Source organism: Hordeum vulgare, chromosome 3H, assembly GCF_904849725.1.
Source record: "Hordeum vulgare subsp. vulgare chromosome 3H, MorexV3_pseudomolecules_assembly, whole genome shotgun sequence".
Taxonomy (NCBI): Eukaryota; Viridiplantae; Streptophyta; class Magnoliopsida; order Poales; family Poaceae; genus Hordeum; species Hordeum vulgare.
Genome location: NC_058520.1, coordinates 400,023,965 through 400,051,530, shown reverse-complemented (window position 1 = coordinate 400,051,530; position 27,566 = coordinate 400,023,965). Strand labels below are relative to the sequence as shown.

Here is a 27,566-nt window from a genome sequence, read left to right as displayed (position 1 = left end):
TTAGTCTTGACCTCACCTATCCACTGAACTTATCAAACCAACTTTTTAAAAATTTCAAATTTCGAAATTTGTTCATATTCATATTCAAACTTCTTTTGATCATATCTTTTTATCCGTAACTCCGTTTTAGATGAATCCAATTGCGACGAATTTGTATCAAAGTAATCTTTTTGTTTGTATCAATTAGTGTTATCTTTCGAACATACAATTTTGATCATAGTCATTACTCCACTAGTCCACAGTAGTGTTGCCACACCGCGTTCTAACTAGATTCAGTGCCATATTGAATTACTTATATCTTTTGATCCGTTATTCAAAATTTAATAATTATTTTTTTTCTACATGTTCATATTGACCTCCCATTTGCAGTAGCTTCATTAGTTTCAACCTTTGAACCTTTCAAATTTGAGCGATCCAAATTTGAATTTGAACCTTCGTTTGACCATACCTTGCAAACAGTAACACCTTTTCCACTGATTTCTTTTGCCCCTAAACACTCGTGTTATGTACTTTCTATTCATAACAACCATGATCCAATTCAAATACTTTTGACCTTTATGGAATTCAAATTTCAATTCGCTATAACTTGCGTTGTAGTGCTCCATTTCAATTAATTCTTTTTTTGCAACTGAATTCTTATGCCATATGCTATTTGTCATTCATGTTGCTCTCCGCATACCTGGGATCGTCTTTCATAGTATCTCCACCCTAAGCGTATATATCAATAGTTCATCATCCATGAACTCTTTTGATCTCATTACTGCACCTTCACTTTACAACACACTTAGAACCTTTTTTTTAAACCTTAGTATGTTGTTATTTTGCACCAAGACATGTTTTGTTCTTATGTTCTTTTGGTTCTTCCTTTTTGCATAAATGTTTATTGAATGCTATTCGTTTACGATAGATTGCCCGGAGTGTGGCGAGTAGAATTATCAGGATTATGAGAGCGACTATCTTCATCAAGTAATACCAGGCAAGTTCACTTTGATCATAATTTACCTATGGTTTTATTGCATTAGATCAACCTTCTTCACCCATTGCATGCAAGTAGGTACTTGGAAATTTTTGTTATCTTGATGTAGTATCATGTGCTAGGCACTCATAAACTCTTGGTACTTGGATGGGACGTTAATTTGCTATGCTCCTAGTAGACGGGGTCTGGTTGAGTGTTTACCATGAGTGTTGTGAGAACTTAATAATCAAGACCTGAAGACTTCAAGACTTTCAATACCTCATGATGCAATATACCTTTGGGTGAAGGACAGTTTTGATGGGATCCCTGGGGAAACCAGTGGATGACCCGAGATGCATGGGGAAGCGCTATGACATCTTGCGGAAAGCTTCACCCAGGCACAAAGAGATGGATGGATACTTCAAGACCCGAGGCTTACCTACATGGACACAAGTCATTATGGGCTCTGTCTTGGTTGGACATTGTGGTGACTCTGGACGGGCGGTGCTACGAGATGTAGAAGAATGGTAGCATTGGATGGGCACCGACAGTGGCTCAGAGGAACCCTTTGGAAGACCATGTTTTGATCATCCGGTTCTCAAACACCCTGCAATGCGAGGACTCCAACGGAGGCGATCAAATCTTGTGGGGAACGTGTGCAAAACTCTACAGAGTACTCAAACCGAATCGATTAGTCGTATCCATGGTCATGGACAACTTGAGCCAAAGGAACTGGAGCTATCTGGAATTCTCAACACCATTAACTTATTGATGTGGGTAATATTGATAATTTGGGTATGAGAATTGGTTGGTGGAACCTTCTCATTAACAACCAACAATGTAGTAAATTTTGCTTTTACCTGTCCCTTGTGTTAGGAAAAATTTGCTTTACGCAAAACTTAAACTACAGCCCCACCTGCCATATATGCATGCAGTATATGTGATATTTTCACCCCTCTCTTTTGTGACTTGCGGGCATATTCAATATGCTAACCTACACGGCTGCAACGTCTTATGTTGCAGATACTTTCTTCGACGAGTAAGAGTACGATTCAGGGTTACGGTCTACACTCAACCTGTCGTTGGTGTTTATTGGGACTCCACTCTCTTTGACTGTTTTCGCTGAGATTTTGAGGTATATATCAATTTTACGTTATTTACATGTGATTGCACTTTGATATATATACATTGATGTAGTGTGTGTGCCAGCATACTGATCCAGGGATGGCACGGATACACACAGGCTTGACTCGTTTTGAGTTGGGTCGCTACAGAATTACATCATATCGATCAAAGTGAAGATGTGATGATCATTGCATTGAAGATCAAAAAGAGAGATTGCCATCTAGGTACTGGCTATGGTCCCATAGGTCTGTGGTGAACTACTCACACATCATAGTGAGGGCAGCAAGGTTGATGAATAGGCCCTCCATGATCGATCCCCCCTCTGACACGGTGCCGAAACGGAGCTCCATATGGCCTCCCATGAGAACAGAGACTTGCAGCGGCATAAAATGTGTTTCGGGACTCCCCCTGATGTTTTCAAGGTTGATGAGTATTTATAAGCCAAAGAACGGAGTCGGGAGGGCCACGAGGGAAGCACAAGCCATCAAAGCGTCCCCCCAGGTCGCGCCCTGTTGGCTTGTGGGACCCTCATGAGGCCTCTAGCCTTCTTATGATGCTCGTTGGTATTCTTTTGTTCTAGAAAAAAATCACCAAAAAGTTTCACGGCAATTGGACTTTGTTTGGTATGTAAAACCTGAAAAGTGAAAAACACGTGGAAAACTGTAAATCGCACTAGGCACTAGGTCAATAGCTTAGTGCTCAAAAATAATATAAATTTGTAAATAAGTACCCCAAAAGTATTCTAGAATGATAATATATCAGCATGGAACAATAAAAATTATAGATATGTTGGAGACGTATCAAGTAGCAATTTCATTTTCGGGTATCTTTCTTTTATTGGTAATAATATCCTTCGTGTATTTAGCATACGGAGGTATTTTCAATATATTATTCAAGCGAGTGCGCAAAAAGGCATGTCTAATCATTTCAACAAAGCGTTCAAAATCTTCATCGTCCCTACTTTTAGAAGACTTTTGAGGGAATGGCATGGGCTTTTGAACCCATGGCTCTCTTTCCCTTCCATGTTTTCTAGCAATAAAGTCTCTCTTATCATAATGTTTATTTTTAGGAGGTGGGTTATCAAGACCCTCAGCAAGTTCTATCTCAACATCATTATTAGGTTCCTTATTACTGCATGATGGATCTTCTACATGAACATCATTGTTCACTACCAGATTGTGTCTCAGCATCAGAAATAGAAACATCATTATGATTCTTAGCAGGTTTCTTAATATCAGCTTCACTAGGGGCATGCAAAGTCGTATCATTTTTCTTTTTATTTTTTCTTAGTGAGACTAGGAGTATCATCATTAATTCTATGGGAATCTTTCTCTATTTTTTAAGGTGACCTTCAGGATAAAGGGGTTCCCGAGTCATTCTACCTCCTCTAGTCATTACTCTAATAGCATGATCATTAATATTATTCATCTCAACAAGCAAATCATTTTGTGACTTAGCTACTTGATCTAGTTAGGTGTGAACCATAGAGGCATGTTTACTTAGACCCTTCCCATCATTAGCAATTCTAAACATCAAGTCACTTAAGCGGTCTATCATCATGGCATTATTATTCAATTGATCCTTAACATAGTTATTGAAGTGTTCTTTTTTAACAATGTAATTGTCAAATTCATCCATGCATTGATCAGGAGTCTTGGCATAAGGTATATCATTTTCAGTAAAGGAACGGAGAGAGTTTACCTCTACTACGTGTGTCGGGGTATCAAGTCCACGTATTTCTTCGATCGATGGTAATTTCTTGACATCCTCCATTTTAATATGTTTCTCCTTTATAGATATTTTTGCTTCTTGCACATCTTCAGGGCTGAGGAATAGAATACGCCTCTTCTTTTGAATAGGTTCCAGTGATGGTTCAGGGAGTGTCCAATCATCGGCATTTTGCAATATACTATTTAGTAACTCTTCTGCTTGTGCAACTGTTCTTTCCCTGAAAACACAACGAGCACAACTATCTACTAAGTCCCTAGAAGCATCGGTTAGTCCATTATAAAAGATATCAAGAATTTCATTCTTCTAAAGAGGACAATTAGGCAAAGTTCTAAGTAGCTGGAGAAGCCTCCCCCAAGCTTGAGGGAGATTCTCTTCTTCAATTTGCACAAAGTTAAATATTTCCTGTAAACCAGCTTGTTCCTTATGAGCACGAAAATATTTTTCAAAGAATTAATAAAGCATATCCTGGGGACTACGCATACAACTAGGAGCAAGAGAAAGAAACCATTCCTTGGCCTCGTTATTCAGCGAGAAGGGAAAAAGCTTAAGGATATAATAGTAGCGTATATTTTCATAATTGGTGAACAAAGCAGCAATATCATTCAGTTTCATAAGGTGTTCTACCATAGTTTCATTTTCATAACCATGAAAAGGATCAGACTCTACTATAGGAATTAATTCAGGATCTATAGCAAATTCGTAGTCCTTAACGGTGCCAAATATAGGAGAAGTAGCAAATTTAGGATCATGTTCCATTTTCTCCATCATAGATTTTTCTTTTAGTTTGCATAGTAACTTTTTCAAATCATCTCTATCTTTGCAATCAAGAAAGTCTCTAGCTACGTCACCATCCATAACATAACCTCTAGGTACATAAGGTAATTCATATCTATTAGGAGGACAATATGTAACAGGTGATTCAAAATCTTCCTCAGTTTCGGCATTTTCAAGTTCGCTAGCTCTAACAATATGAGCATCAAGTAATTCACTCAGTGGCACAGTTTCAGTTTCAACATGTGTAGCAATAGTATCATGATTAATTTCAAAAGTAGCATCATCAAGTTCATGCGACATATCAGGACGATCAATAGGTGGCGGTGTAACAAGCGGATTCAAAACAGTAGGTGAATCAAAAGCAAAGCTAGATGGCAGTACCTTACCTCCTCTCATGCGAGAGGGGATGATCTTAGTTCGATTATCTTTCAGATTCTTCATAGTGACAATTGGATATCCTCAAGTCAACACAATAAATAAAGCTATGCTCCACGACAACAGCGCCAGAAAAAGGTCTTTGATAACCCACAAGAATAAGGCATCATGACAGTCTTCAGAGGTAGTATTTCACCATAATTTATTGATTCGACACAAGGGGGGCCAAAGAATATTTATTGACCGTAACAGTTGAGTTGCCAGTTCAACCTGTCGGTGCGAGTGTGCACGTGATCACCTATGGGACCTTTGGGCCCCTTTGTGGTTCGATGGGGAGGTCGTATGGCACAAAGAGCATAGACTACGAAGCAACACGGCGATGAGACTCGGGGGGTTTACCGAGGTTCGGGCCGCTGTGAAGCGTAAAACCCTACTCCTGCTTTGGTGGATTGATTGGGGAAGACGAAGCTTGCACGGAGCTATCCCCCAGCAAGGGCTGCCAGGGAGAGCTATCACGTGCGCACACTTACACTCGGCTCTAACCCCCTAGGGGCATTATCTACCAAGTGTCGAATCTCCAAGTGTTCGAATATCCAAAGATCTGAATCCTTTGCTAGGTTGCCTCGGGCCTCCTTTTGTAGCTCAAGAGGCGTCCACAGTGGCAACTGACATGATCAGATAGCTAACAGTGCTATCATACCTAACTCTGGCACTTGAGACAGAGCGCCACAAATGCGGCCTTAGGTGGCGAGCGGGGGGGGGGGGTGTTCCCAGCAGGCTTCTACCACCTATGAGTTGGCCATGTCTTGGGGTCTTGACACACCTCTGGACGGGTGTCAATAGGTTGTAACCTGTCTTTCAGCGAGCTGCCACGTAGCCAATGAGAGCCACCTAGCCACCTGGGAGCTCGACGCCTCATTGACAAGTGACTAGTGTAGCGATGAGGTGGAGCTATGGTAGGTTGGCCCGCACTTGCCGGGGAGGCGCCTTTCCGGGTCTTGGCAAGGATGCTTGTGCCTTCGCCCCCGGCATGTGCCAGGGGTTCTTGGCACGTCTTGGGCTGTTGGTGTTGGTCTTGCCGGCATCTGGGTCCGGCTCTTCTCATGGGTTGGCAGTTGCTCTTGAGGGGTTATGCTCTCAACGCATGTGCAAAAGTTAGGGGCACTAGGTATCCCATTACTAGAGCACCTACAAACTGCACCTAGGATATCTCTCTACAGCAAGGATTTAGTAGCATAGCAGATGATAGTAGTAACAGTAACAGTGATAGCAGCAATTTTGCTAACAGTAGTAATAGTAGCAATTGAGTAGCAGGTGTGACAGCAGCAGCAACAGAAGTAACTTAGCAAGATTCAGTATATGTAAAGCGTAGGCACATGGATCAGTGATGGATAATGATTTATATGACATTGATCATGTAACAGTTACACACTAGGGTGACACAGAACTAGCTCCAATTCATCGATACAGTGTTGGCATGTATTCCGTATATAGTCATATGTGCTTGCGATTAGAACTTGCATGACATCTTTTGTCCTACCCTCCCGTGGTAGCGGGGTCCTACTGGAAACTAACGGATATTAATGCCTCCTTTTAATAGACAAACGGAACACATCATTAACACATGATGAATACATGAACTCCTTAATACCTCGATTCGTATCTACTCACCTAGCGGAAAAAACATAACATAGCATTTAACATAAATAGACTTTTTAGTTGAAACGATCCTTTCCAAGTTCAATATGTTGTTTCCGTGTGAAGAATTCCGCTAGCTTGGCATGTTGGTACCAAAATAGTACCTATGCTGACAACTAGAAATCGATAAGCCATATATCTCCTCTCCGCTACGGTGATGGCTTATAACACATCGATCCAACTTTTCTTCATGGCGTAGTAGAGGAAGGTCCATTGGGCTTAGAGAGAGTACCATGTGATCAGTCTGTAATGCTTATTGGAAAGTCATCTCCTTTTAATAGAGAACTGGAACAAAGCATTAACACATGGTGAATACATAAACTCCTCAAACTACGACAATCACTCAAAAGAACGCCAATTATTGTCACCTTGGGGTATGCAAATCAAGACAGGTAATAGGTAACTGCAACTTGCAAGATAGGATCCAAATCACTCTCATATTCATGGAAACATAATAGGTTCAGATTTGAAATCATGGCACTTGGACCCTAGTGCCAAGCATTAAGCATAGCAAAGTAATAGTAACATCAATCTCACAACATACTGGATATTAGGGATCAAGCCCTATCAAACTTAACTCGATTACATGATCAATCTCATCCAATCCCACCATCGTCCAGAAAGCCTACAAAGGGATTACTCACTCCCGGCGGTGTTGATGAAGAAGGGTTGGTGATGACGACGGTGATGAATCCCCCTCTCCGGAGCCCCAAACGGACTCCATATCAGCCCTCCGAAGGAAGAACGGGAGGTGGCGGCGGCTCCGTTTCATGAAACACAATGAAAACTTCTCTCTGGTTTTTTCTCCGAAGATGTGATTTTATAGGACTAGAATTAGGGTCAGAGGAGACACGTGGGCCCCACAAGCCATTAGGGCGCGGCCTAGCGGGCACCCTGTTGGCTTGTGGCCCCCTGACAGCGTTTCTATGGTAGGTCTTTGCTCCATAATTCCTTATAAATGTGAGAAATAATTCACAAAAAGTTTCGTCCAATTCTGAGAACTTCTATTTCTACACAAAAATAACACCAAGGTAGTTCTCTTGAAAACAACATAAGTCTGGGTTAGTTTCAATCAAATCATGCAAATTAGAGGTCAAAACCAGAGCAGAAGTGTTTGGAAAATTAGATACGTTGGAGATGTATCATCTACCAAGTAAAACAGAGCATGCTTGCATGGGTACCACGTCACAACCAACATAGCCAGAATATGTAGCAATGTTAAAATGCACACAAACAATACATGTTACCCTAACATTGCCACTATTGTTGAACCATTGAATGTAATAAGGATGAGAGTGTGGTTTGGTCGTGGGAGACAGTTTCTCCAACATCTCCATGCTAGCCAAGTTGTTGCAACTCCCTCCATCGATGATGACGCGAACAGAACATTCCTTCAAAACTCCCTTTGTATGAAACAAGTCGTTCCTCTGATTTTGCTCAGCATGTGTAACCTGCACACTTAAAACACGTTGAGCAACTAAATTTTCATATGTATCAGCATATTCAGCAGCCATGTATTGTGTCTCTTTTTCAGTACCCTCGACACCCTATTCTTCACTTGCAATAAGAGCCAACGTCTCCTCATCATAATCACTAACGGAGTCATATCCACCATCCTTGGTAACAACCATCATACGCTTGGATGGACATTCTCTCACATAGTGACCTCCACCCTTGCAACGATGACATATAATCTCATGTGTTTGCCATGTTGATGCAATGGTGAAGAAGAGCTCTGTGCAGGCCCAGAAGGTGTGCTCTTGGCGGATGGTGGTGGAGGTGTGTGTTTCCTAATATCTCGGTTGGAGATGGTAGTTGAAGTAGGCGGTGCTTCAGCATGGCGTGTGGAAGTAGATGAGGTACATGGCGTCCATGATGAAGTTTGACCTACAAAAAAATTAGTTCTTGCCATTGTCTGTCGATCCTGCACTTCATGTTCAGCTTTGCAAGCAAGATGAAATAAATGAGTGAGAGTGTTATACTCCTTATACTCTAAAATAGTCTGAATCTCTCTATTTTATCCACCCATAAAACATGCAAGCATAGCTTCATTTTCTTCAACAATACCACATCTAATCATGTCAGTTTGCAATTCCTGATAATGTTATTTTACATAAATGTTTTCCTTGTCTAAACGCTGCAATTTTTTAAGTGATTCACGTTGATAATATGGTGGAACCTAACAAGTATGCATAGCAGTTTTCAAAGCATCCCAAGTAGCAGGGATATTATCATGACGTATTCTACAATGTTCAGACTACCAAACACAAGCAAAACTAGTGAATGCACAAACAGCAGTAGCAACACGTCTATCCTCAGAAATTTGTAAGCATGTAAAATGTTGTTCTGTTTCTAACTCCCAAGTAAGGTATATATCAGGAACATATCTACCCACAAATGTCGGAATATTAAATTTAAGTTTAAGGAGATGGTCAGGATCCAGTACCTGAAGGGGTGGTGTAGCCCTACCATTTCGATTGTATCCACGTGGACGACCTGGTGCTTGTGGTGGTGGTTGCCCCTTGTGCTGATTTGGAGCAACCTCTCCCTCATCATCGTAATCACCATCATAATCTTTATTCTGCTAAACAACAGTAGCAACAATGGCCACATAAGCAGAAGCAGTAGCAATGACACCAGAATTTTGGCCTTGGTCGATAGGCACACATTGTGCTCGTCCCGCGAAATTTGAGCGTTTTTGTTGTTGTTGTCGTTGTTGTTGTTGTTGTTATTGTTGTTTTTGTTGTTGTTGTTGTTGTTGAGGTACGATAGGTGCAACTGGTAGTGGTAGACGTGCAAGTACCTCATTGAATCTAGCATCCATCTTGGTGTCGAGCGTCTTCTCCAAACCATCTAGCTTCTCCCTGGCCTCTCCAAGGCTGGTCACCAAGTCTTGCACCTGTTCACCCATCATTTGTTGAAATTTATCATGGAGGTCCTTGTTTGTTATGCTCTTGTAGCTCTCGTCGGCTTGTGATCCTATCATGGTTAGCATCTATAGGAACACATAAGAATATGAACCTACTAACTGATAGAAAGTAGTTCTAGTTGTGGTTGTGTGTCACAAATCCGTCAAAAAAATCTCAAATTCTTATCAGTTCTTACCCAATAGCAGGCGATGATCAACAATCATTGTAATCAAAACTCTCAAAGCTTGGATGGAGCGATTTTTGGGTGGCATGAAACACACGATGTAGATGTATGTGGGGCTAGGATGGCTTATAATATGGTAGCAAAAAGGGTCAGCAATAATCAATTCACATATGCAAAGTTGAATAAATGCTCAACGACTGTATTGTGCTGGTACTAGGCTAGACCGTGCTAAAGACGCGAGCCTAGAACACAATCAAAATCACGGCATTGCACATAAACAAGAGAGGAGCACACTCTGGATCTCTTTTTTTTGCTCTACAACCATTTTTTCGAAAAAGTCTACAAATGGTTTGAAACTGCCTAGCTAGAATTTTCTAGACTTGGTTTTTTTAAACTAGAACTATTTTTCTTCTGCGGGTAGCAAGGAAGCTGGGGAGTCTGACTTGCCCACGACACATACTAGGGCGTAATCTGGAAATCAAAAACAGAGAAGCAAATATTGGATTCGAACTGGTGCCGGAGATGAATCTGGTGGAACTCGGACTAGTGGCGGATCTGTGGTGGTGGTATATGGCAGTAGTGATGACGATGGTGTGGTGGTCGTATATTGAGCCGTGATGACGATGATGTGGTGGTGGTATATGGCAATGGTGATGACGATTGTGTGGTGATGGAATATGGCAGTGGCGATGACGGTGGTGTGGTGGTGATATATGGTAGCGGCGATGAAGATGGTGCGGCGGCAGCGTGACAACTTGTGAATAGAACTGAAACTTTAAAAGACTAGCTAGATGCTAAGATCAGTAACTCGACACAACGATGCAACCGCAAATTCAACAAAGCAAAACACTGGAAAAAAATTGCAAAAGGCTCACATTAGTTCGAATATGATGAACTAACTCTAATTTTTTGTGGCTTTTTCGTGGATTGTAGGTATGAGGAACACATGCGATCTAGACTATGAAATACTGGAAAATCTCATCGAGCAAACTGGAAATCTAATACCATTTGATAGGGGCAAAGGTGTCCCGTCTTCAGATGAGATGGTGTCTATCGTTTTTGGTGCAGTATACTTTGATGATCCGACTATGGACATGTGAGGATGTCGCGCCTTAGCAATCCCTAAACCAACTCCGAGAGGTTATTGACCACGCTGGAGCATGATCAACTTGACCACTAAGGTCTATTTCCTGCATGTAAACGAAGAACAAGTAATAAAATTAAATTGCAGTGTGGATATTGCGAATATAAGAGGAAAGCTTTATTGATGAAAACAGGGTCCATTGACGTCTTGGCCTGGTCGTAGAACACAAACGAAGGACGCGAAGTTACAGCTAGGATGAACTTTTAATGTAAACAAAACACAAGTCTAAACGGCATACTAAGGGTTGTATATATGGGGGATAGAAGGGGGATTTCGTGACCCCTTGGAGGAGGGGTCCGAAACCAACCCTAACTCGGTTTCCTCACACATACGGACTCTAAAAACAACCTATTATGTGGTACTTCAAAAATACATGCGCCTGGCCCAATAATAAAGCGACGTAAGACCTATAATAGCCTATGAACGAAAATTACGAGGTGACATCTTGTATATTTTGTTCAGGCCTTCATGCTCTCATTATGGCGGCTTCGAAATGCAAAAATCACCACTAGAAACTCCATTGTTCTTTCTCGCGCGCGCACCTTCTTCTCCATGCTTGACCACGCTCTAATGGTCATCCTTCTTGTTCATGCTAGGTCCTTCATTCATAAGTAAAACAAAAGTATCTAATTTAGGCAGCAACATATGTTCATGAACATTAGAAGGATTTCCAAGAAACGGAAGTACCTGATAATTTAGTTGGCATGCGCGAGCTTTAGTAACTGGTCCAATATGTGTAGCTGGTGGGGATGTGGGTGTAACATTAGTGGGGATGTCCTCATCAGGGTCCGAGAAGGGTTTGGGGTGGGCCAGGAGTGTAGGATAGCGACGTTTCTCGTGTTCGGACTCCCGTAAAGCTCCCCCATTTTTGTCTCCGGTTTGCGGGAGAAATCGCATTCGGACCGCCCCGCGGACCGATATAGTTCCATGTTGGATGGCTCCCGCGGTCCGGACATCACGGTGTGGACAGATGCGGGGGGTTTGCGGGTCCACCTTAGAGATGCCCTAATTCCGCATCCAGATATTCCCCTTACCCATGTTAGACTTTCCCAAAGGCAGAATCGATAAGTGTTGCCACAGCATACCAACAACCTTCATTTATCGGAAAATGTCAATGGTAGAGCTAGAGATTCAAGATGGAGAGGGTGGCAAAACATGTCTTGTAATGTCATGAGGGGTCAAACCATCTAATCAAACAAAATTATCTCATATATGGAGAATTAGGAAGCAAATAGGCATGCATTTTGGAGCAGAAGTGGTGGATTGCAATCGCATGTCAAAAAATCTTGTTCAAGGAATTTCACACAGTAATGTTTTCTTATACAAATTTAAAGAAAACCAAACATGAGCTCAAACCTCATGGGAGAATTATTTTCAAAGTTTCAATGTAGCTTGCTTCTTTCACTCTCCCTTCTCTTTTTGATCGGGCAACACCTGAAATTACTGCATTTTTATCTGTAGCATCCAAGCATTCTCGTTTTTCTTGGATTTGTGATACCATGACATTCCTTCATGTCTTGTTACTATTTGTAGGTTTTGACAATCGCCCTTAGTTTATGTGAAGTTGTAAATCCCTTGTTGTTTCTAAGAACACAACTCAACACAAAGGCATGAGAATGTTCAAGTAAAATTGAACCTGGGAAGCTTTTTTCAAGCATTTGTTACCACGTGCTACTAGAAGAATGTGATGTGAGATCAGGGATGGTCACTATATGGGAGATCAGGGATGATCCCTATATAGTGTGACAAACAGACAAAGTAATAACATGAGTTACCAAAGCAGCAAAAGAACCAACAACGACACTGAAAAGCAACAGACTTTTCTGTTTGATAGAACAACTAGATGTTAACTAACGCATCAATCGGTGATTCGGTGGAATGGATTTACATTTCACAGTGAAGGAGAGAATAATTAGAAGTTGATGAACCAACATTTCAGCCGCACCAGCCAACCAGCCAAGATGAGCAACCGATGTGTTTACTTCCTCTTAAACAACATGGGGGAAAACAGGACCCTACGAAGTTAGAACCAAATAATTATAGGAAAGAAAATTTATTAAAATGAGGGCGAATCAACAGAATAACAGTGTATAAAACCTTTGCTATAAAAAGTGAAGGAAAAATAAAAGCCAGCCAATCACTTGAGCAACAACCGTGAGGTGTACAACAGTGCTGCAGTTCTGTAATTAGGCAAAATGTCACAATATGTACATCTCTAACCAAACATATTTCTATAATTAATCAATAGCAACAAAAAAATAAGTTACAGCTACAAGTCATAGAGGACCTTGTATTCAACGGAAGAGCCGAGTTCAGTAAGTTGTGGACATGAACTGATGGTGGTACAAATTGAAGGCTGTGTGTATGTTCCTCTTAGAAGGCCAATTGCGATGCCCTTATATGCAGCTTCTGAGGGATGGAAACCATCCCATGATCCATACTTTTGTGGATCATCACACACCTTGTATTCTCCATATCCACATCTTGCAGTCATGGACACACCATAGGGTCCTCCCCCACCGCAGCATGCTGCTAAAGGATGATCGATCCCTGAGTAATTGATGTATTAATGTTAAGCATGGTATCAACTAGGAAAACATGTTCTTGTCGATGAGTATATGTGTTCCTGGAGCACTAAAGCATTTAGTTTGTTTATGTAGTGAAAGTAGCTGCCAGGAAGTGTTATCGTCTCATACAGCGATTGGCAGATTTGGAGAAACCAAAACGCCAGAATCTTTAAGGATGTTAGCGACAACACGTTCGGATCAAAGAAATGGTGAGGTTGAAGGAGTTAGCTTTTTCCAGGGTTGTACAGGATGAGGGGGGCTAGCTTCCATGATCACTTTCTTCCTTTTATCAAGGCAAAGCCTCATAAATGCGGCTTTTGCCTGATCTAAGTTCGTTTTTCTGCTCTTCTAATGGAATTGACAGTGCTCCTATCAGATTTTCGGAAAAAAAGAAAGTAGCTGCCGTATCAAATCTGAAGCTCAATCAAAGTGATGTCATGTTTAATACATATCATGTATTTAGGCTAGAGTAGCCACATGGACACTGAATAAACATACAGAAGGAAATTCTTGAGAGTAAATAATGCTACTGTATCTGATATCACCTTATGTTACCAAAACAAAACCAAGTTGTACTTGATGTTACAACGACGGCATTTCTGAAAGTTTCTGATATGTTTACTCAATGGTGATTTGATTGTGTTACTAGTAAGATTATTTCATAAGAAACCCAATTAAACACACTCCCATTATGTAGTTGGCTATTTGCATTGTCACCATTCTGTGTTTGTCTTTTCTGGAGATACTGCCTACTTCTATCCAACTCCTGTTTTCTAGTCATTTTGCCTTTTACTACATGAGAAGTGCTATGAAGAAGATAAATAGCCTACCGCTAGCATTATACTACAAACTAGTTCTTCAGTGCTCCTTTATCAGTGCATGAAATTAACATTAACATTGTCCAATGACCATGACAGGATTGCCAACTCTTTGATGGCTGGGAGAGCACGATAGATACACTAATTCAAGTTGTAGCATTTTATTTATTCTCCTAAGTTGGTTGTTGCTAGTTGCACACAATGGACCGTCGAACTAATATCATGCCTTTTGGTGTGCTCTAATTATAGTCTAATTAGAGACATGTAAATTACATTCGTTAAGCCACGTAAATATCTGAATCATCTGATTCTGCTCAAAATATGCCGTTTACAGTTCAAACCACAAAAAATATACTCATTACAAGATATATTAGCAAATAAACATTCTCTCAGGATTGTAGGGGCATCTTAGACCTAATTCCAGCTCACGGCCACAACTCTAACAGCCAATTTGCCAAACAACCTTCCTTCGGCAAAGTAGCTTCCTAAGACAGCAGCTTATAATTCTTATCCTGGTGGGAGCGACAACTTTGGTTTGGTCACTTTGGCTATGTAGAAACGATCTGGTTTTTAACAACAACAAAATTTATACTCTACACCACATGCTACCTGCCAGTGTACACATTGGCTACATTCGTGGTCTATTCTTCAGTGATCATAGTAGCGACAGCTGCTCAGAGCGCGTGCGCGCGCGGGGGGAGGGGGGGGGGTGCTTGAGCAGGTAGTGAAGGAAGTTTTTACCCAACATGGATGGTATTGTAGCCTAGCAGGCATTATTTTGTCGTGTGTGCCTATGTTTTTTGCCTTCCTTTTGTGTGTGTGCATGTGGCAGTTGTGTGCATCCTAGCTATGGAGAGGCAGGTGTGAACTCACTATGCTTGTACCTCCTTGATGCAACGTTATGAATCAATAAAAGCATCCTTTATAAAAAAAAGTGATGTTGGGTTAATGAGATTTAGAAAGCGATATGTACTACTCCCTTTGTTTCATAATGTAGTGTGCCCGCGCTTCCCGAGATTTAAGTTCGACCGTAGATTTAACCAACGTGGGCGACTGCGGCGGGAGCAAAAGTTATACCATTGGAAACTTCTTTCAAATATGAATTCAATGATTTTTGTTCCCGCCGCAGTTGCCCACGATGGTTAAATTTATGATCAAACTTAAATCTCGGAAAGCGCGGACGCACTACATTATGGAATGGAGGGAGTAGTATAAATGTCAATTTCTTGTATCCTACTCCCTACGGTGATGTTGTACTAAATCAAACGACAACTAATATGGATCGGAGAGAGTACAAGTTAATATATAAACTATAAAGTAAAAGGAACTCACCAAATTGTTCGGGGGAACGGTAGATCTCCATAGCAGCTCCATAGTAATCGGCATAGATTATTGACACGCCAGGATGAAGGTTGCGCAACTTTTCCAATTCATCAATGAGAAGTCTGTTGTGGTATTTTGAGAATTCGTTCATCCACCGTAGGCAACCAGTCTCTGGATCATAATCTTCCTTCTTATCACTCTTGAATATCATCAGGTAGTTTGGAACGCATCCGATGGGGAGGTTACCAGGAACAACCAATGTTTTGGCTCCCAGACCAATCAACTCCTGTAAATGAACTTATGTGAATTACTAAATATGTACTCCTTTGCTATTTCTTGAGTTATGATTCAAGTAGTAACAGTGGCGACAACTATTGAAGCAGCAGTAAATGACTCACAGTGACTGTAGAAGAAATTTTGGCAACAACACTCGGAGTGAACGTGCGAATCTTCTCAAAGGGAACCCTAGAGAGAAGAGGTATGTTGTAATCATTGCCCCCAATTTCTCCAACCAAGAAGAGAGATTGATTCATCATGCCGGTGCAATCTGTTTAAGAAACACTGTTGTTAGCCATATGTAACAAAGGCATTTAGGTTAAAAACTATCAAGGAAGTACCGTATTTATGCGTTCTACAGTAGTTGAACATCCACGGGCTCACATTAAAATTTACAGGTATTCATTTCTGGTAGAGCTGTAAAATATTCCTGAAAGCAAAGTTACTACAAGTTTTTTTTCCGAGAAAAAGTAAAAGACTTTTGCGTTTCATTGTATTAAAAAGAGAGGGTTTGTTACAATCCTCCTAGGAGGCAGTTACAGTGTAGTATTTATTTGCAGTCCTGCAGAATTGCAATTAATATTTATTTGCAGAGTAGTATTTGATTTCTGAAATTAATATACTCTCACCGATCCATATTAATTGTCACTGATTTAGTATTGACTGACGTTGATTTAGTACAGCTTTGTACTAATTGGTTCGGAGGGAGTATCATATATGTTCCAGTGATTGATTGTATCATATCTGTTCTAGGAACTTCATAATCATCTCATATAAATCTCTTTACACATATTCATTTCTGGTAGAGCTGTAAAATATTCCCCAAAGCAAAGTTGCTACTATTTATTTCCAGTCCCATCATAATGCAGAAATACAAATAATATTTCCTCTTGCAGAGTATTTGATTTCTGAAATTAATGTATCATATCCGTTCCAGACTTCCAGTTATCTCCCTCCGATCCATATTAATTGTCATTGATTTAGTACAAATAGGTAAAAAATAGAAAATATACTCCCTCCAATCCATATTAATGTCGCTGATTTAGTACAAATAGGTAAAAATTAGAAAGTATACTCCCTCCAATCCATTTTTTTTTACAAATTGGAGGGAGTATACTTTCTAATTTTTACATATAATGTGATGGTGATTTTTTTTTTGAATGAAAGGGGTTCCCCCCCTGCCCCATTTTATTAAAATGAAGCAGACCAACAGATACTCCGCCTATGTTGTCTCAGCATAGCCGGTCCCAAACCCGGGTAAAGGAGGAGGGTTGTGATAGGCGTGGCGAGCCAACGTGAAAAACCCAGCCACTCTTATGGAGATGAAACCCAAAGGAAACTCGTTGGGGCGTAACCCTCTTAGCGACGCGCCACATCGGAACCCGGGTGTGGTGCCAAATGGGCAAGGGACGGGCCGTCACCCCCTTGGTGGCGCGCCGTATCTTGATCTGGATACGGTGATAAGTGAGCAAGGGTCGGGTCGCCGCATCCTTAGTGGCGCGCTGCACCGACGCCCCGGTGTAGTGAAAAATGAGCAAGGGTCTTCGCATTTGACTCGACGAGTGCGGAGGGTAAGGAAGTTAGCCGAGCCTAGGAGGATACGCTTAGGTAGCTGGAACGTAGGGTCCCTGACGGGTAAGTTACGGGAGCTAGTTGATACGGCGGTGAGGAGGCGTTTTGATGTCCTATGTGTCCAAGAGATCAAATGAAAGGGACAAAAGGCGAAGGAGGTGGAGGATACCGGCTTCAAGTTGTGGTACATGGGGACAACTTCAAACAAGAATGGAGTAGGCATCTTGGTCAACAAGAGCCTTAGGGATGGAGTTGTGGACGTTAAGAGGCAAGGGGACCGGATGATCCTTGTCAAGCTGGTAGTTGGGAACTTAGTCCTCAATGTTATCAGCGCGTATGCCCCGCAAGTAGGCCACAATGAGAGCACCAAGAGGGAGTTCTGGGAAGGCTTGGAGGACTTGGTTAGGAGGGTACCTATTGGTGAGAAGCTCTTCATAGGAGGAGACCTCAATGGCCATGTGGGTACATCTAACACAGGTTTTGAAAGGGTGCATGGGGGCTTTGGCTATGGCATCAGGAACCAAGAAGGAGAAGATGTCCTGAGCTTCGCTCTAGCCTACGACATGGTTGTAGCTAACACCCTCTTTAGGAAGAGAGAATTCCATCTAGTGACGTTCAGTAGTGGTCTACACTCTAGCCAGATTGATTTTGTCCTCTCTAGAAGAGAAGACAGACGTGCTTGCATTGATTGTAAAGCGATACCTGGAGAGAGTGTTGTCCCTCAACATAAGCTTGTGGTTGCTGACTTCCGCTTTAGGATTCGTGTCCAACGGGATAAGCGCGCCAAAGTCGCTAGAACGAAATGGTGGAAGCTCAAGGGGGAGGCATCCCAGGCTTTCAGGGAGAGGGTCATTAAGGAGGGCCCTCGGGGGGAAGGAGGCGATGCAAACTTGATGTGGACGAGTATGGCGACCTCCTTGCGGAAGGTCGCTGTAGAGGAGTTTGGGGTGACCAAGGGAAGTAGAAGGGAAGCTAAGGACACCTGGTGGTGGAACTATGACGTCCATAAGGTTATTAGGGAGAAGAAGGACTGTTTCAGATGCCTATATATGGACAGGAGTGCAGCTAACATGGAGAAGTATAAGGTGGCGAAGAAGGCTGCAAAGCGGGCGGTGAGTGAAGCGAGAGGTCGGGTGTATGAGGACCTCTACCAACGTTTAAACACTAAGGAAGGCGAAAGGGACATCTATAAGATGGCCAAGATTAAGGAGAGGAAGACGAGGGATATCGGCGAAGTCAAATGCATCAAGGACGGAGATGATCAGCTTCTTGTGAAGGATGAGGCGATCAAGCGTAGATGGCGGGAGTACTTTGACAACCTTTACAATGGAGAGGTTGACAACTCTACCATTGAGCTAGACGACTCCTTTGATGATACCAGCATGTGCTTTGTGCGACGTATCCAGGAGTGTGAGGTTAAGGAGGCGTTAAAAAGGATGAAAGTAGGCAAGGCAATGGGTCCTGATGGTATCCCCATCGAGGTGTGGAGAGGTTTTGGAGACATAGCGATAGTATGGCTAACTAAGCTTTTCAACCTCATTTTTCGGTCAAACAAGATGCCCGAAGAATGGAGGCGGAGTATTTTAGTACCAATCTTTAAGAACAAGGGGGATGTTCAAAGTTGTACTAATTACCGTGGAATCAAGCTGATGAGCCATACTATGAAGCTATGGGAGAGAGTCATTGAACACCGCTTAAGAAGGTTGACAAGCGTGACCAAAAACCAATTTGGTTTCATGCCTGGGAGGTCTACCATGGAAGCCATCTTCTTGGTACGACAGCTGATGGAGAGATACAGGGAGCAAAAGAAGGACCTTCATATGGTGTTCATTGATTTGGAGAAGGCCTATGATAAGATACCTCGGAATGTCATGTGGTGGGCCTTGGAGAAACACAAAGTCCCAATAAAGTACATTACCCTCATCAAGGATATGTATGATAATGTTGTAACAAGTGTTCGAACAAGTGATGGCGACACCGATGACTTTTCGATTAGAATAGGGCTACACCAAGGGTCAGCTTTGAGCCCTTATCTTTTTGATTTGGTGATGGATGAGGTCACAAGGGATATACAAGGAGATATCCCATGGTGTATGCTCTTTGCGGATGATGTGGTGCTAGTCGATGATAGCCGAACGGGGGTTAATAGAAAGTTAGAGTTATGGAGGCGGACTCTAGAATCGAAAGGTTTTAGGCTTAGTAGAACTAAAATTGAATACATGAGGTGCAGTTTTAGTGCTACTAGGCACGAGGATGGAGAGGTTAGCCTTGATGGGCAGGTGGTACCGAAGAGAGACACGTTTCGATATTTGGGGTCCATGTTGCAGAAGGACGGCGATATCGATGAAGACGTGGGCCACCGAATCAAGGCTGGGTGGATGAAGTGGCGCCAAGCTTCTGGCGTACTCTGTGACAAGAGAGTGCCACAAAAGCTAAAAGGCAGGTTTTATAGGACAGCTATCCGACCTGCGATGTTGTATGGCGCGGAATGTTGGCCAACCAAGAGACGACATATCCAACAGTTAGGTGTAGCAGAGATGCGCATGTTGAGATGGATATGTGGCCACACAAGGAAGGATCGGGTACGGAATGACGATATACGAGAGAGACTTGGGGTAGCACCGATTGAAGAGAAGCTGGTCCAGCATCGTCTCAGATGGTTTGGACATATTCAACGGAGGCCACCGAAAGCGCCGGTGCATAGCGGACGGATAAAGCGTGCTGAGAATGTTAAGAGGGGTCGTGGTAGACCAAACTTGACATGGGAGGAGTCCGTTAAGAGAGACATGAAGGTTTGGAATATCGACAAAGACTTAGCCATGGACAGGGATGTGTGGAAGTTAGCTATCCACGTTCCACAGCCATGACTTGGCTTCGAGATCTTATGGGTTTCAACTCTAGCCTACCCCAACTAGCTTGTTTGGGACTGAAAGGCTTGGTTGTTGTTGTTGTTGTTGTTGTTGTTGAAGCAGACCAACCAACAGATGTGATGGTGATTTGTGGTGAAAAATTGAAGCAGTACAAATTTCAACATCTTCTGCAACATATACTGGGAGTCTACTTAATGTCATCACTACCTACCACTACCGGTAGAATTTTTCTAGCAGAAAAGGTCAGGTCAAAAGGCTTGCGTGGACAAGGAGAAAGAGAAGGAAGTGAAATTTGGGATTACCAGCCCGGTCGGCGGGGCAGAGCAGATCGAGCAGGTCGTGGAACCATTTCATCTCGACGCCGAGGTGCATGCGGTCGCCCATGGGCACCCCTCTCCCCCGGAAGAAGTCCGGCGCCAGCGCCATGGCGCCGCCGACCGCGAAGTTGGCCCCGGACGCGAAGTCCTCCGCGGTCCGCCCGCTCAGGTACGGCCGCACGAACGGCAGGCCCATGGTGTCCGCTGCGGCACGCCCACGCGAGTTTCAGAATTCAAATTAGTGTTATATATATACAGTACACCGCGCGATCAATGGACGCGAAGCGGTGCGGTGTGGTGGTGGTGGTGCGCGCCTTACCGATGAAGTCGACGATGAGGCGGCCGTCGGAGAAGCGGCCGGTGGCGCGGCGGAAGAATGTCTCCCCGTAGGGCGTTCTGAGCGCGGGCTCGCGGGAGTCGTTGCCGTAGAGGAAGGGGAAGTTGCCCGTGTCCGCCAGCGAGTCCCCGAAGCTGAACACCCGCGGGACGCACGGCGCCGCGGGAGCCCCCAGCGCCTGGGCCACTGCTAGCGCTAGCAGCACCGCGGCCGGCGAGAGGAGGCCTCCTCCTCTCCCGGAGACGGAGGCAGAGGAAGCCATGTATTGTCAGTTTCTGTTCGAGGAGGCGTGCAGGGGTGCGACTTTCTGCCTTTTTATAAACTTCGGGACTGCCGTCTCCACTCCAAAAGAATGGTCAAGGAGCCTGAGATAGATAGAACACGGGGCCCACAAATCAGCGGCCTTCCTAGTTCGTAGGCGTACCCTCTGATCCTCCCTTAAAATGAGAGCATACTTTACTTTACTTTCTTTTTTCTTGCGTGTACACCAGATCCTAGGTACAGCACGGGGACGGATCTGGAATCGTAGCTTGATCGTAGGAAAAAGTGTATTCGTCATGAACTCTCCCAGACGCTAGCGATGTATACCTGTCATCCTGAAACTAGAAAATCGTTTGTCACTTTTCTTTTTTTTTTTTGAGAGAAAAATCGTTTGTCACTTGCATCTACACATTGGTGAAAGATAATTACGACTAGTTCTCAAATACAGTATCAACTCATCTCTGAATGTAATCACCATGGCTGACGAATGAAAAGCTCCTTTCCCCCAACACACAAAAATCTAACACTTGTTCGGCATGCACATTGCTGACTAAACGTGAACCAGCCAATGTGTAAAAAAAAAAACTGTCCATTTTTCCCCCATCATACTAGCCCAGGTTATATACAATGCGAGAGGTAAAGGAGCAGGACTATCACCGTCGTCAACATCGTTATAGAAATTATTGCAAAAGCGATATAAATAATCCTCCTATCCATGGGCCGACATGAGAATCTGTTCACAGAAAAGGAATAGATCGATTGGAACACCAATACTTTGCTTTCATAGAGTGGAGAATCAAATACTGCCCACAATTGATTAGCAGTACTAGAGCATAAAGATATTATAGCTTGCAAAACCATCTTATATTGTGGGACAGAGGTGGTAAAATAAATCATGGAACTAACTGAAAGCACAACAAAAGTCATCAGCAGATTGCAAGCAGACCGGTTGAACAACAAATAACTTTCCACGCATCAGCAATTGTTCATTGCCAGTTCAAAGCTTGACACAAAACTAGCTTCCTCTCGTACAAGTTATGTTTATGTGTGGCATTACGCCGCCGGAAATCTTATTGTAAAGCTCAAATCTTCCATGCCCACATGATGGGCAGAAAAAGAACTGGACCAAACCAACAGACCCCTCAACAAGACCTGGGTTTGCTATAATCTGCAAAATGGCCTAACTAACTTGCATTTGCGAATGCGACGCCCTTCTCAATTGAAGATTTGAGCTCGCCCTTGAGAGCTTCCAACCCTTCCTTCTCAAACTCCGTCAGCTGACCCAACCCGAGCACTTCCTCGACTCCATTCTTCCCAAGCCTCACCTGTGTTACATCAGTGGATAATGAAATTCCCTTCTATGACCAGCGTCAACAGTTTGTAAAGCGAACAAACAACAGCAAGACCACACAGGGTACAGCAAGTCGATCACACTGCCTTGGGCAATAAGCATCACATAAAGGTGAGATAAGTTCACTTGAACATAATTCAGTGTGAAGAATACTCTAGCAGATTCAATGCACAGTAAGAATACTTGAGCAGATGCTTGCAGAGCCTTGTTTCAAAGAGTTTTTGTATCAATCAAAATACAACATGGCAAAAATGGCAAGTTGATTAAAAAGTGTGTCAAAAGGCTAATTTTTTGCACCAGTACTTGCAATCGATTCATAACAATGCCATAAAAGTCCAACATCAATTACCACTAAATAAATCACAAACACAAAACGATCAAAAAGGATTTAACAACCCAGCCAGTCAGAAAACAAAGCTTAACAACAGGCATAACATGATCAAAGAGATTGCAATACAAAATCATATGCATGATAAGCAACCACTGCACAAATCTAGAGAAGAATATCTTTCATACTACATCAAATTTGGAGCCATCTAGATTTACGTCATGAAATCATATAAAATAACAACTGCAGTACACGACACACATAACAAAGTACGCATGTACCTTGGAAGCAAAGAATGGCAGCTCGGTGACAGTCGATTGCACATAGGAGCATTCAACAATGTCAGGAACTCCGTTCAGACCCTTCAAGCATGCATCTCCAAAAACTGCACCAGCATACCTACAAAGGTAAAAAAAAAGAAGCAAAACAAGTAAAAAAATGGTACTAAGTTGCTAGAGAAGAGGCACACAATCCCCAGTTTGCACGATTTTTTTATCCTTTTTCTTTTACTTACGCCATGGACAAGGTTGCAGATCCCTTTCCAGCTTTTGCCTCAACGACTTCTGTCCCACCGTCCTGTGTCCTCTTGGTGAGAGCCTTGATTTCTTCAGCAGACAATGCATTAGTTGAAGGAGTTGCCTGTTAAAAAAAAAGAGTTACCTTCAGTTGAGTTATTAGGATTAGGGTGATAGCACAAATGCACAATATTCAACTACTTCACAATTACTAATAACCAGAAAGATAAACCTAGATAGACCATATTTACTTTCATAATTTTGGTAAAAATGGTGTTTACATTACACTAAACTAGCTACACACTCATATGTCCAGTTGTCAACATAAATGCACTCACTCATGAGCAAGAATAATAGAATACGTCTGATCTTTTGTTTGGAGATGATCACTTTACATTTCAAGTACAAGAACATTATCGGAGCAGAGAAACTTAATTCTTTACTCGGCATAATTTGACTATGAAAGTCCTAGAATAATACAGTAAACAAGAATCCAACGAACACCCAGTTCTGCTCCCCATTTCTGGTTTAATGCCCTATAATGTAGAATACTGTTGACAATGGTGTTGAATTATTTATTACGTTACAAAAGTCCATACCTGGGAGAACAGTGGCAAGATGGTAATACCAGCATGACCACCAACAACAGGAACGTCCACAGCTGCCAAAAAAAACTCCAGTTAAAGGACAAAAATACAGCAACCATACTATTCTTTTATTCTCTACCAGTCAACTAGATCATACTGTTACCACTTACCATTAACAGGTACGTTAGCCTTCCCAGCATAGAAAGTCCTGGCACGAACAACATCAAGAGTGGTCACACCAAACAACCTCTTCTCATCATACGTTCCAGCCTTCTTGAAAACTTCAGCAGCGATTGGAACAGTTGAATTCACAGGGTTGCTGATCATGTTGACAAGAGCCTACAATACAGAAATACATCAAATTCACAGAAAGATGAATACAAACAAAATTAAGTAACAAAGGAGGAACTTCGGTTTTTAAATGTATCATATACCAATTTCCTAACATAACATACCCTGAAAATGGACACGTTATGCATTGGAGCTAACAGCCTGGTTAAAAAAAAATGAAGGAATGGGCCATATGGATCCTCAGACAACAGGTTTGACGAATGGGCATGAGATTTATAAACATAAGAAAATGTAACTTTGAAGAGAAAACAGCCAGGCAATCCAGAGTAACACTGACCTAGTTTTCGTTTGTCCAGGCTAATACACAAAAACATTCAAATGCAGGTAGCATTGCAACAAACAAAATGAATATACCAGTGAACCACACTGTCTAACAGGAGAAAAACTGCAAGGGCCTAGAAAAGGCACACGTGATAGAGCAAAATGTTGTGCATATTCAGCAGATAAGTATTGGTCTTCGCGCTGATAACCAAACCATATACAATTTCTACACATCGAATCATACTTGCGCAATGTCCACGTCTTGAATAGGAACTAGATAGATCTGTAGCGAGGCCACGCACCCACGGTAGCCAGAACAATCAACCATGCGAGCAACAGATCTAAATTTTGACGAGAGTTGAGGATCTTACGTTCGGGCAGTACTTGGCGATGGCGGTGCAGAGGTTCTTAACGATGCCGGCGTTAATGTTGAAGAGGTCGTCCCTGGTCATGCCGGGCTTCCTCGGGACGCCGGCCGGGATGATCACCAGGTCGGCCCCATCCAACGCCTCCGCGAGCTGATCGTCCCCCATGAACCCCTTGGCCTGCGAAAGCCCAAACCATGCGTTAGATCCGACCGAACTGAGCAGCGCGAGGAGGACGATGTCGGCCGTGGGGTACCAGGGCAGGGGAGTTGATGTGGGAAACGTCGGCAGCGACGCCCGGGGTGGCCGCGATATCGTAGAGAGAGAGGGAGGAGACGAGGGGGTTCAGCTTCATGAGGAGAGACAGCGGCTGCCCGATGCCACCGGCCGCACCGAGGATGGCCACCTTCCGCTCCTGCTGCCCGGACGCGGAGGAGTAGCTGCGGCGGCGGAGAAGCTGCGCGGCGGATCTCATCACCGAGGGCCTCATCGTCGCTGGCTTGTGCGTCGCGTGAGATCTGGGTCGATAGATGCGAAGGGAGGGGTGTGGACGGACGGCGGGTGCTGATGTTTTGGTAGTGTATAATAGACGGGGCCAGCAAAGTGATGGATGGATGGGATGATCTTAAACAATAAAGCTGTTATGAGAAAGTGTTTGAGGGTTTCGAGATAACCATTTCCGATCCAACCTTTCCGGGATTTTTCTTTCCTATGAGTACTTTTAAAAACTAATAAAAAAACATGTATGTGCATTGAACCTTGATATTAGGTTTTTTTTAAATGATATATTCATCTTTGTTGTATAACGAACACGAGAGATAATAAAAATCACATCTAGAATCCGTGAACCACCTAGCAACGATTATAAGCACTCAATTGAGCCGAAGGCGTATCGCCGTCATCGCCCCTCCCTCGTCAGTTCGGGCAAAACTTGTTGTACTCCCTCCGTCCCAAAATTCATGTATTAGATTTGTCTATGTATGAATGTATCTAGTCACGTTTTAGTATTTTGATACATCAATTTCTAGACAAATCTAAGACAAGAATTTTGAAACGGAGGGAGTAGTAAATAGTCGAGAAGTCGTCGTACTAAGACTCCATAGAACCAACGCACTAAAATAGCAGCCGTCGGTGATGAAGGGTAACGTAGATTGAAAGGATCCAATCTAAAGGCACACGAACGTAGACAAACGATAACCAGATCCGAGAAATCCATCAAAGACGGATCCATCGGAGAAACACCTCCACACGCCTACCGATGATGCTAGCCAGACTACTGAAGCGGGGGCTAGGCTAGAAGAACCTTATTCCATCTTGGGGGGGCATTTGGCGTCTTGTCTTCCTAAGTAAGACATAAAACCTAACAAAACTCAAAGAAATATCTAAAAATTGAACCATTCCGTCGAAAAGGGTCGGGATCCACCGCGTCCCCATGGCCCTTAGGCCACAGGAGACGAGGCGGACCGGCTACGGCGGCATAGAGAAGTGAGGGATCCCTAAGTTTAGGAGAGGAGCTAGCGAGGAAATCAGTTGGAGTCCCAACCTTGATATTAGGTTGCATGTCATTGTTTCGGGCTTCTGAGCCCCACTCGTGTCTTGGGTGCAACCCCAACTCTCTCGAAAGGTCAAGTGACATTATTGGCGACGGCTATGCTTGGAGCAGCAGAGGCTCGATCAGCAGCCATTGTCACCACCCATGCCCCGTATGGCCTCGTCTGAGATGTATGGACGCTACTTCAGTTGCATGGAGGAAGACCACCGCAAGAATGGTTGCACCAACAAGACGACGTGCATCATATGTGGCTTGGTTGGGTGCTAATCCAAAGATTGCAAGCGACCCGCAACGTGTGGTAGGAGGATGAGCTCCGTCGGGCTTCTTTTGCAAGCTGGGGCGTCATGACCGCCCCGCCTCCTGTGTCGCAAGCTTCCCTCACTATCGCACCCAGGGTATGCACTATGTAGTTCTAGCATCCTCACTAGCCTCCATATAATATCAATCCTAAGGCGCAACCTTCGCATAATGTATACATAGGAATGTGCACGTCGTGTGGTGAAACCGTTAACATCACAACACATACAACGAAATATTCCAGAGTCAAATTTAATGAAAGAATACAAAAAGGATCTTTCGACCAGGATACAACTCATACAATGAAAGAGGATATATGTTAATTAGGTAAGAATACAAATTGCCTTAAAGAAGGCTTAAACAAAAGTAAAGGGACACATGTCCTTGCCTAGACCACTATTTTTGGCTAACTTTCTAGCCTCATTCATCAACACACCCATTTTTCTGAATTGTTGTGGCTAGATGGTGGCCATCCAAGAAAAAGGTAAATTAAGCCAAATGAGTGCTCGTTTGTAATCGCAAGACCTGCACATACCTAAACTATATGCAACATGTTTCAAAGGAAAGGGTGGTGTGATTTAGCGACAAGCACTAAGCATTCTACAGAGACACGCTACAACTTGCGTCGATTACAGATAAGAAGTTATATCACATAAAAGTAATGGAGTGGGTCACCACGAGCCTATTCACCTACCCATACAAACATAACACTGCCTTGTTTTC

General features: G+C 43.0%; 2 protein-coding genes across 2 annotated transcripts; both read right to left on the bottom strand.

Moving 5' to 3' along the window:
- Positions 1-12,976: 12,976 nt before the first annotated feature.
- Positions 12,977-21,272, bottom strand: LOC123443982 (GDSL esterase/lipase At1g28600-like). The gene is made up of 5 exons (XM_045120567.1): positions 20,958-21,272; positions 20,624-20,842; positions 16,002-16,150; positions 15,613-15,889; positions 12,977-13,445 (listed from the first exon to the last, which is right to left on the bottom strand). Exons 1-5 carry the CDS (start codon positions 21,235-21,237, stop codon positions 13,165-13,167), a joined length of 1,206 nt encoding a protein of 401 aa, XP_044976502.1. The 5' UTR covers positions 21,238-21,272; the 3' UTR covers positions 12,977-13,164.
- A 913-nt stretch (positions 21,273-22,185) lies between these two features.
- Positions 22,186-25,631, bottom strand: LOC123443983 (malate dehydrogenase 1, mitochondrial-like). The gene is made up of 7 exons (XM_045120568.1): positions 25,251-25,631; positions 25,001-25,174; positions 24,188-24,356; positions 24,030-24,091; positions 23,430-23,554; positions 23,197-23,314; positions 22,186-22,561 (listed from the first exon to the last, which is right to left on the bottom strand). Exons 1-7 carry the CDS (start codon positions 25,482-25,484, stop codon positions 22,421-22,423), a joined length of 1,023 nt encoding a protein of 340 aa, XP_044976503.1. The 5' UTR covers positions 25,485-25,631; the 3' UTR covers positions 22,186-22,420.
- Positions 25,632-27,566: the final 1,935 nt, after the last annotated feature.

Bases quoted from the DNA above. Each gene is read 5' to 3' on its own strand.
- LOC123443982 (XM_045120567.1), bottom strand. From the start codon at position 21,237: ATGGCTTCCTCTGCCTCCGTCTCCGGGAGAGGAGGAGGCCTCCTCTCG. The intron at 15,890-16,001 runs GTGAGTCATTTA...GTTCATTTACAG, and splicing joins AAATTTCTTCTACAGTCACT to GAGTTGATTGGTCTGGGAGC. The intron at 13,446-15,612 runs GTGAGTTCCTTT...TCAATTACTCAG, and splicing joins CCGTTCCCCCGAACAATTTG to GGATCGATCATCCTTTAGCA.
- LOC123443983 (XM_045120568.1), bottom strand. From the start codon at position 25,484: ATGAGGCCCTCGGTGATGAGATCCGCCGCGCAGCTTCTCCGCCGCCGC. The intron at 24,357-25,000 runs GTAAGATCCTCA...TCTGTATTGTAG, and splicing joins TCGCCAAGTACTGCCCGAAC to GCTCTTGTCAACATGATCAG. The intron at 22,562-23,196 runs GTACATGCGTAC...GATGTAACACAG, and splicing joins TGCCATTCTTTGCTTCCAAG to GTGAGGCTTGGGAAGAATGG.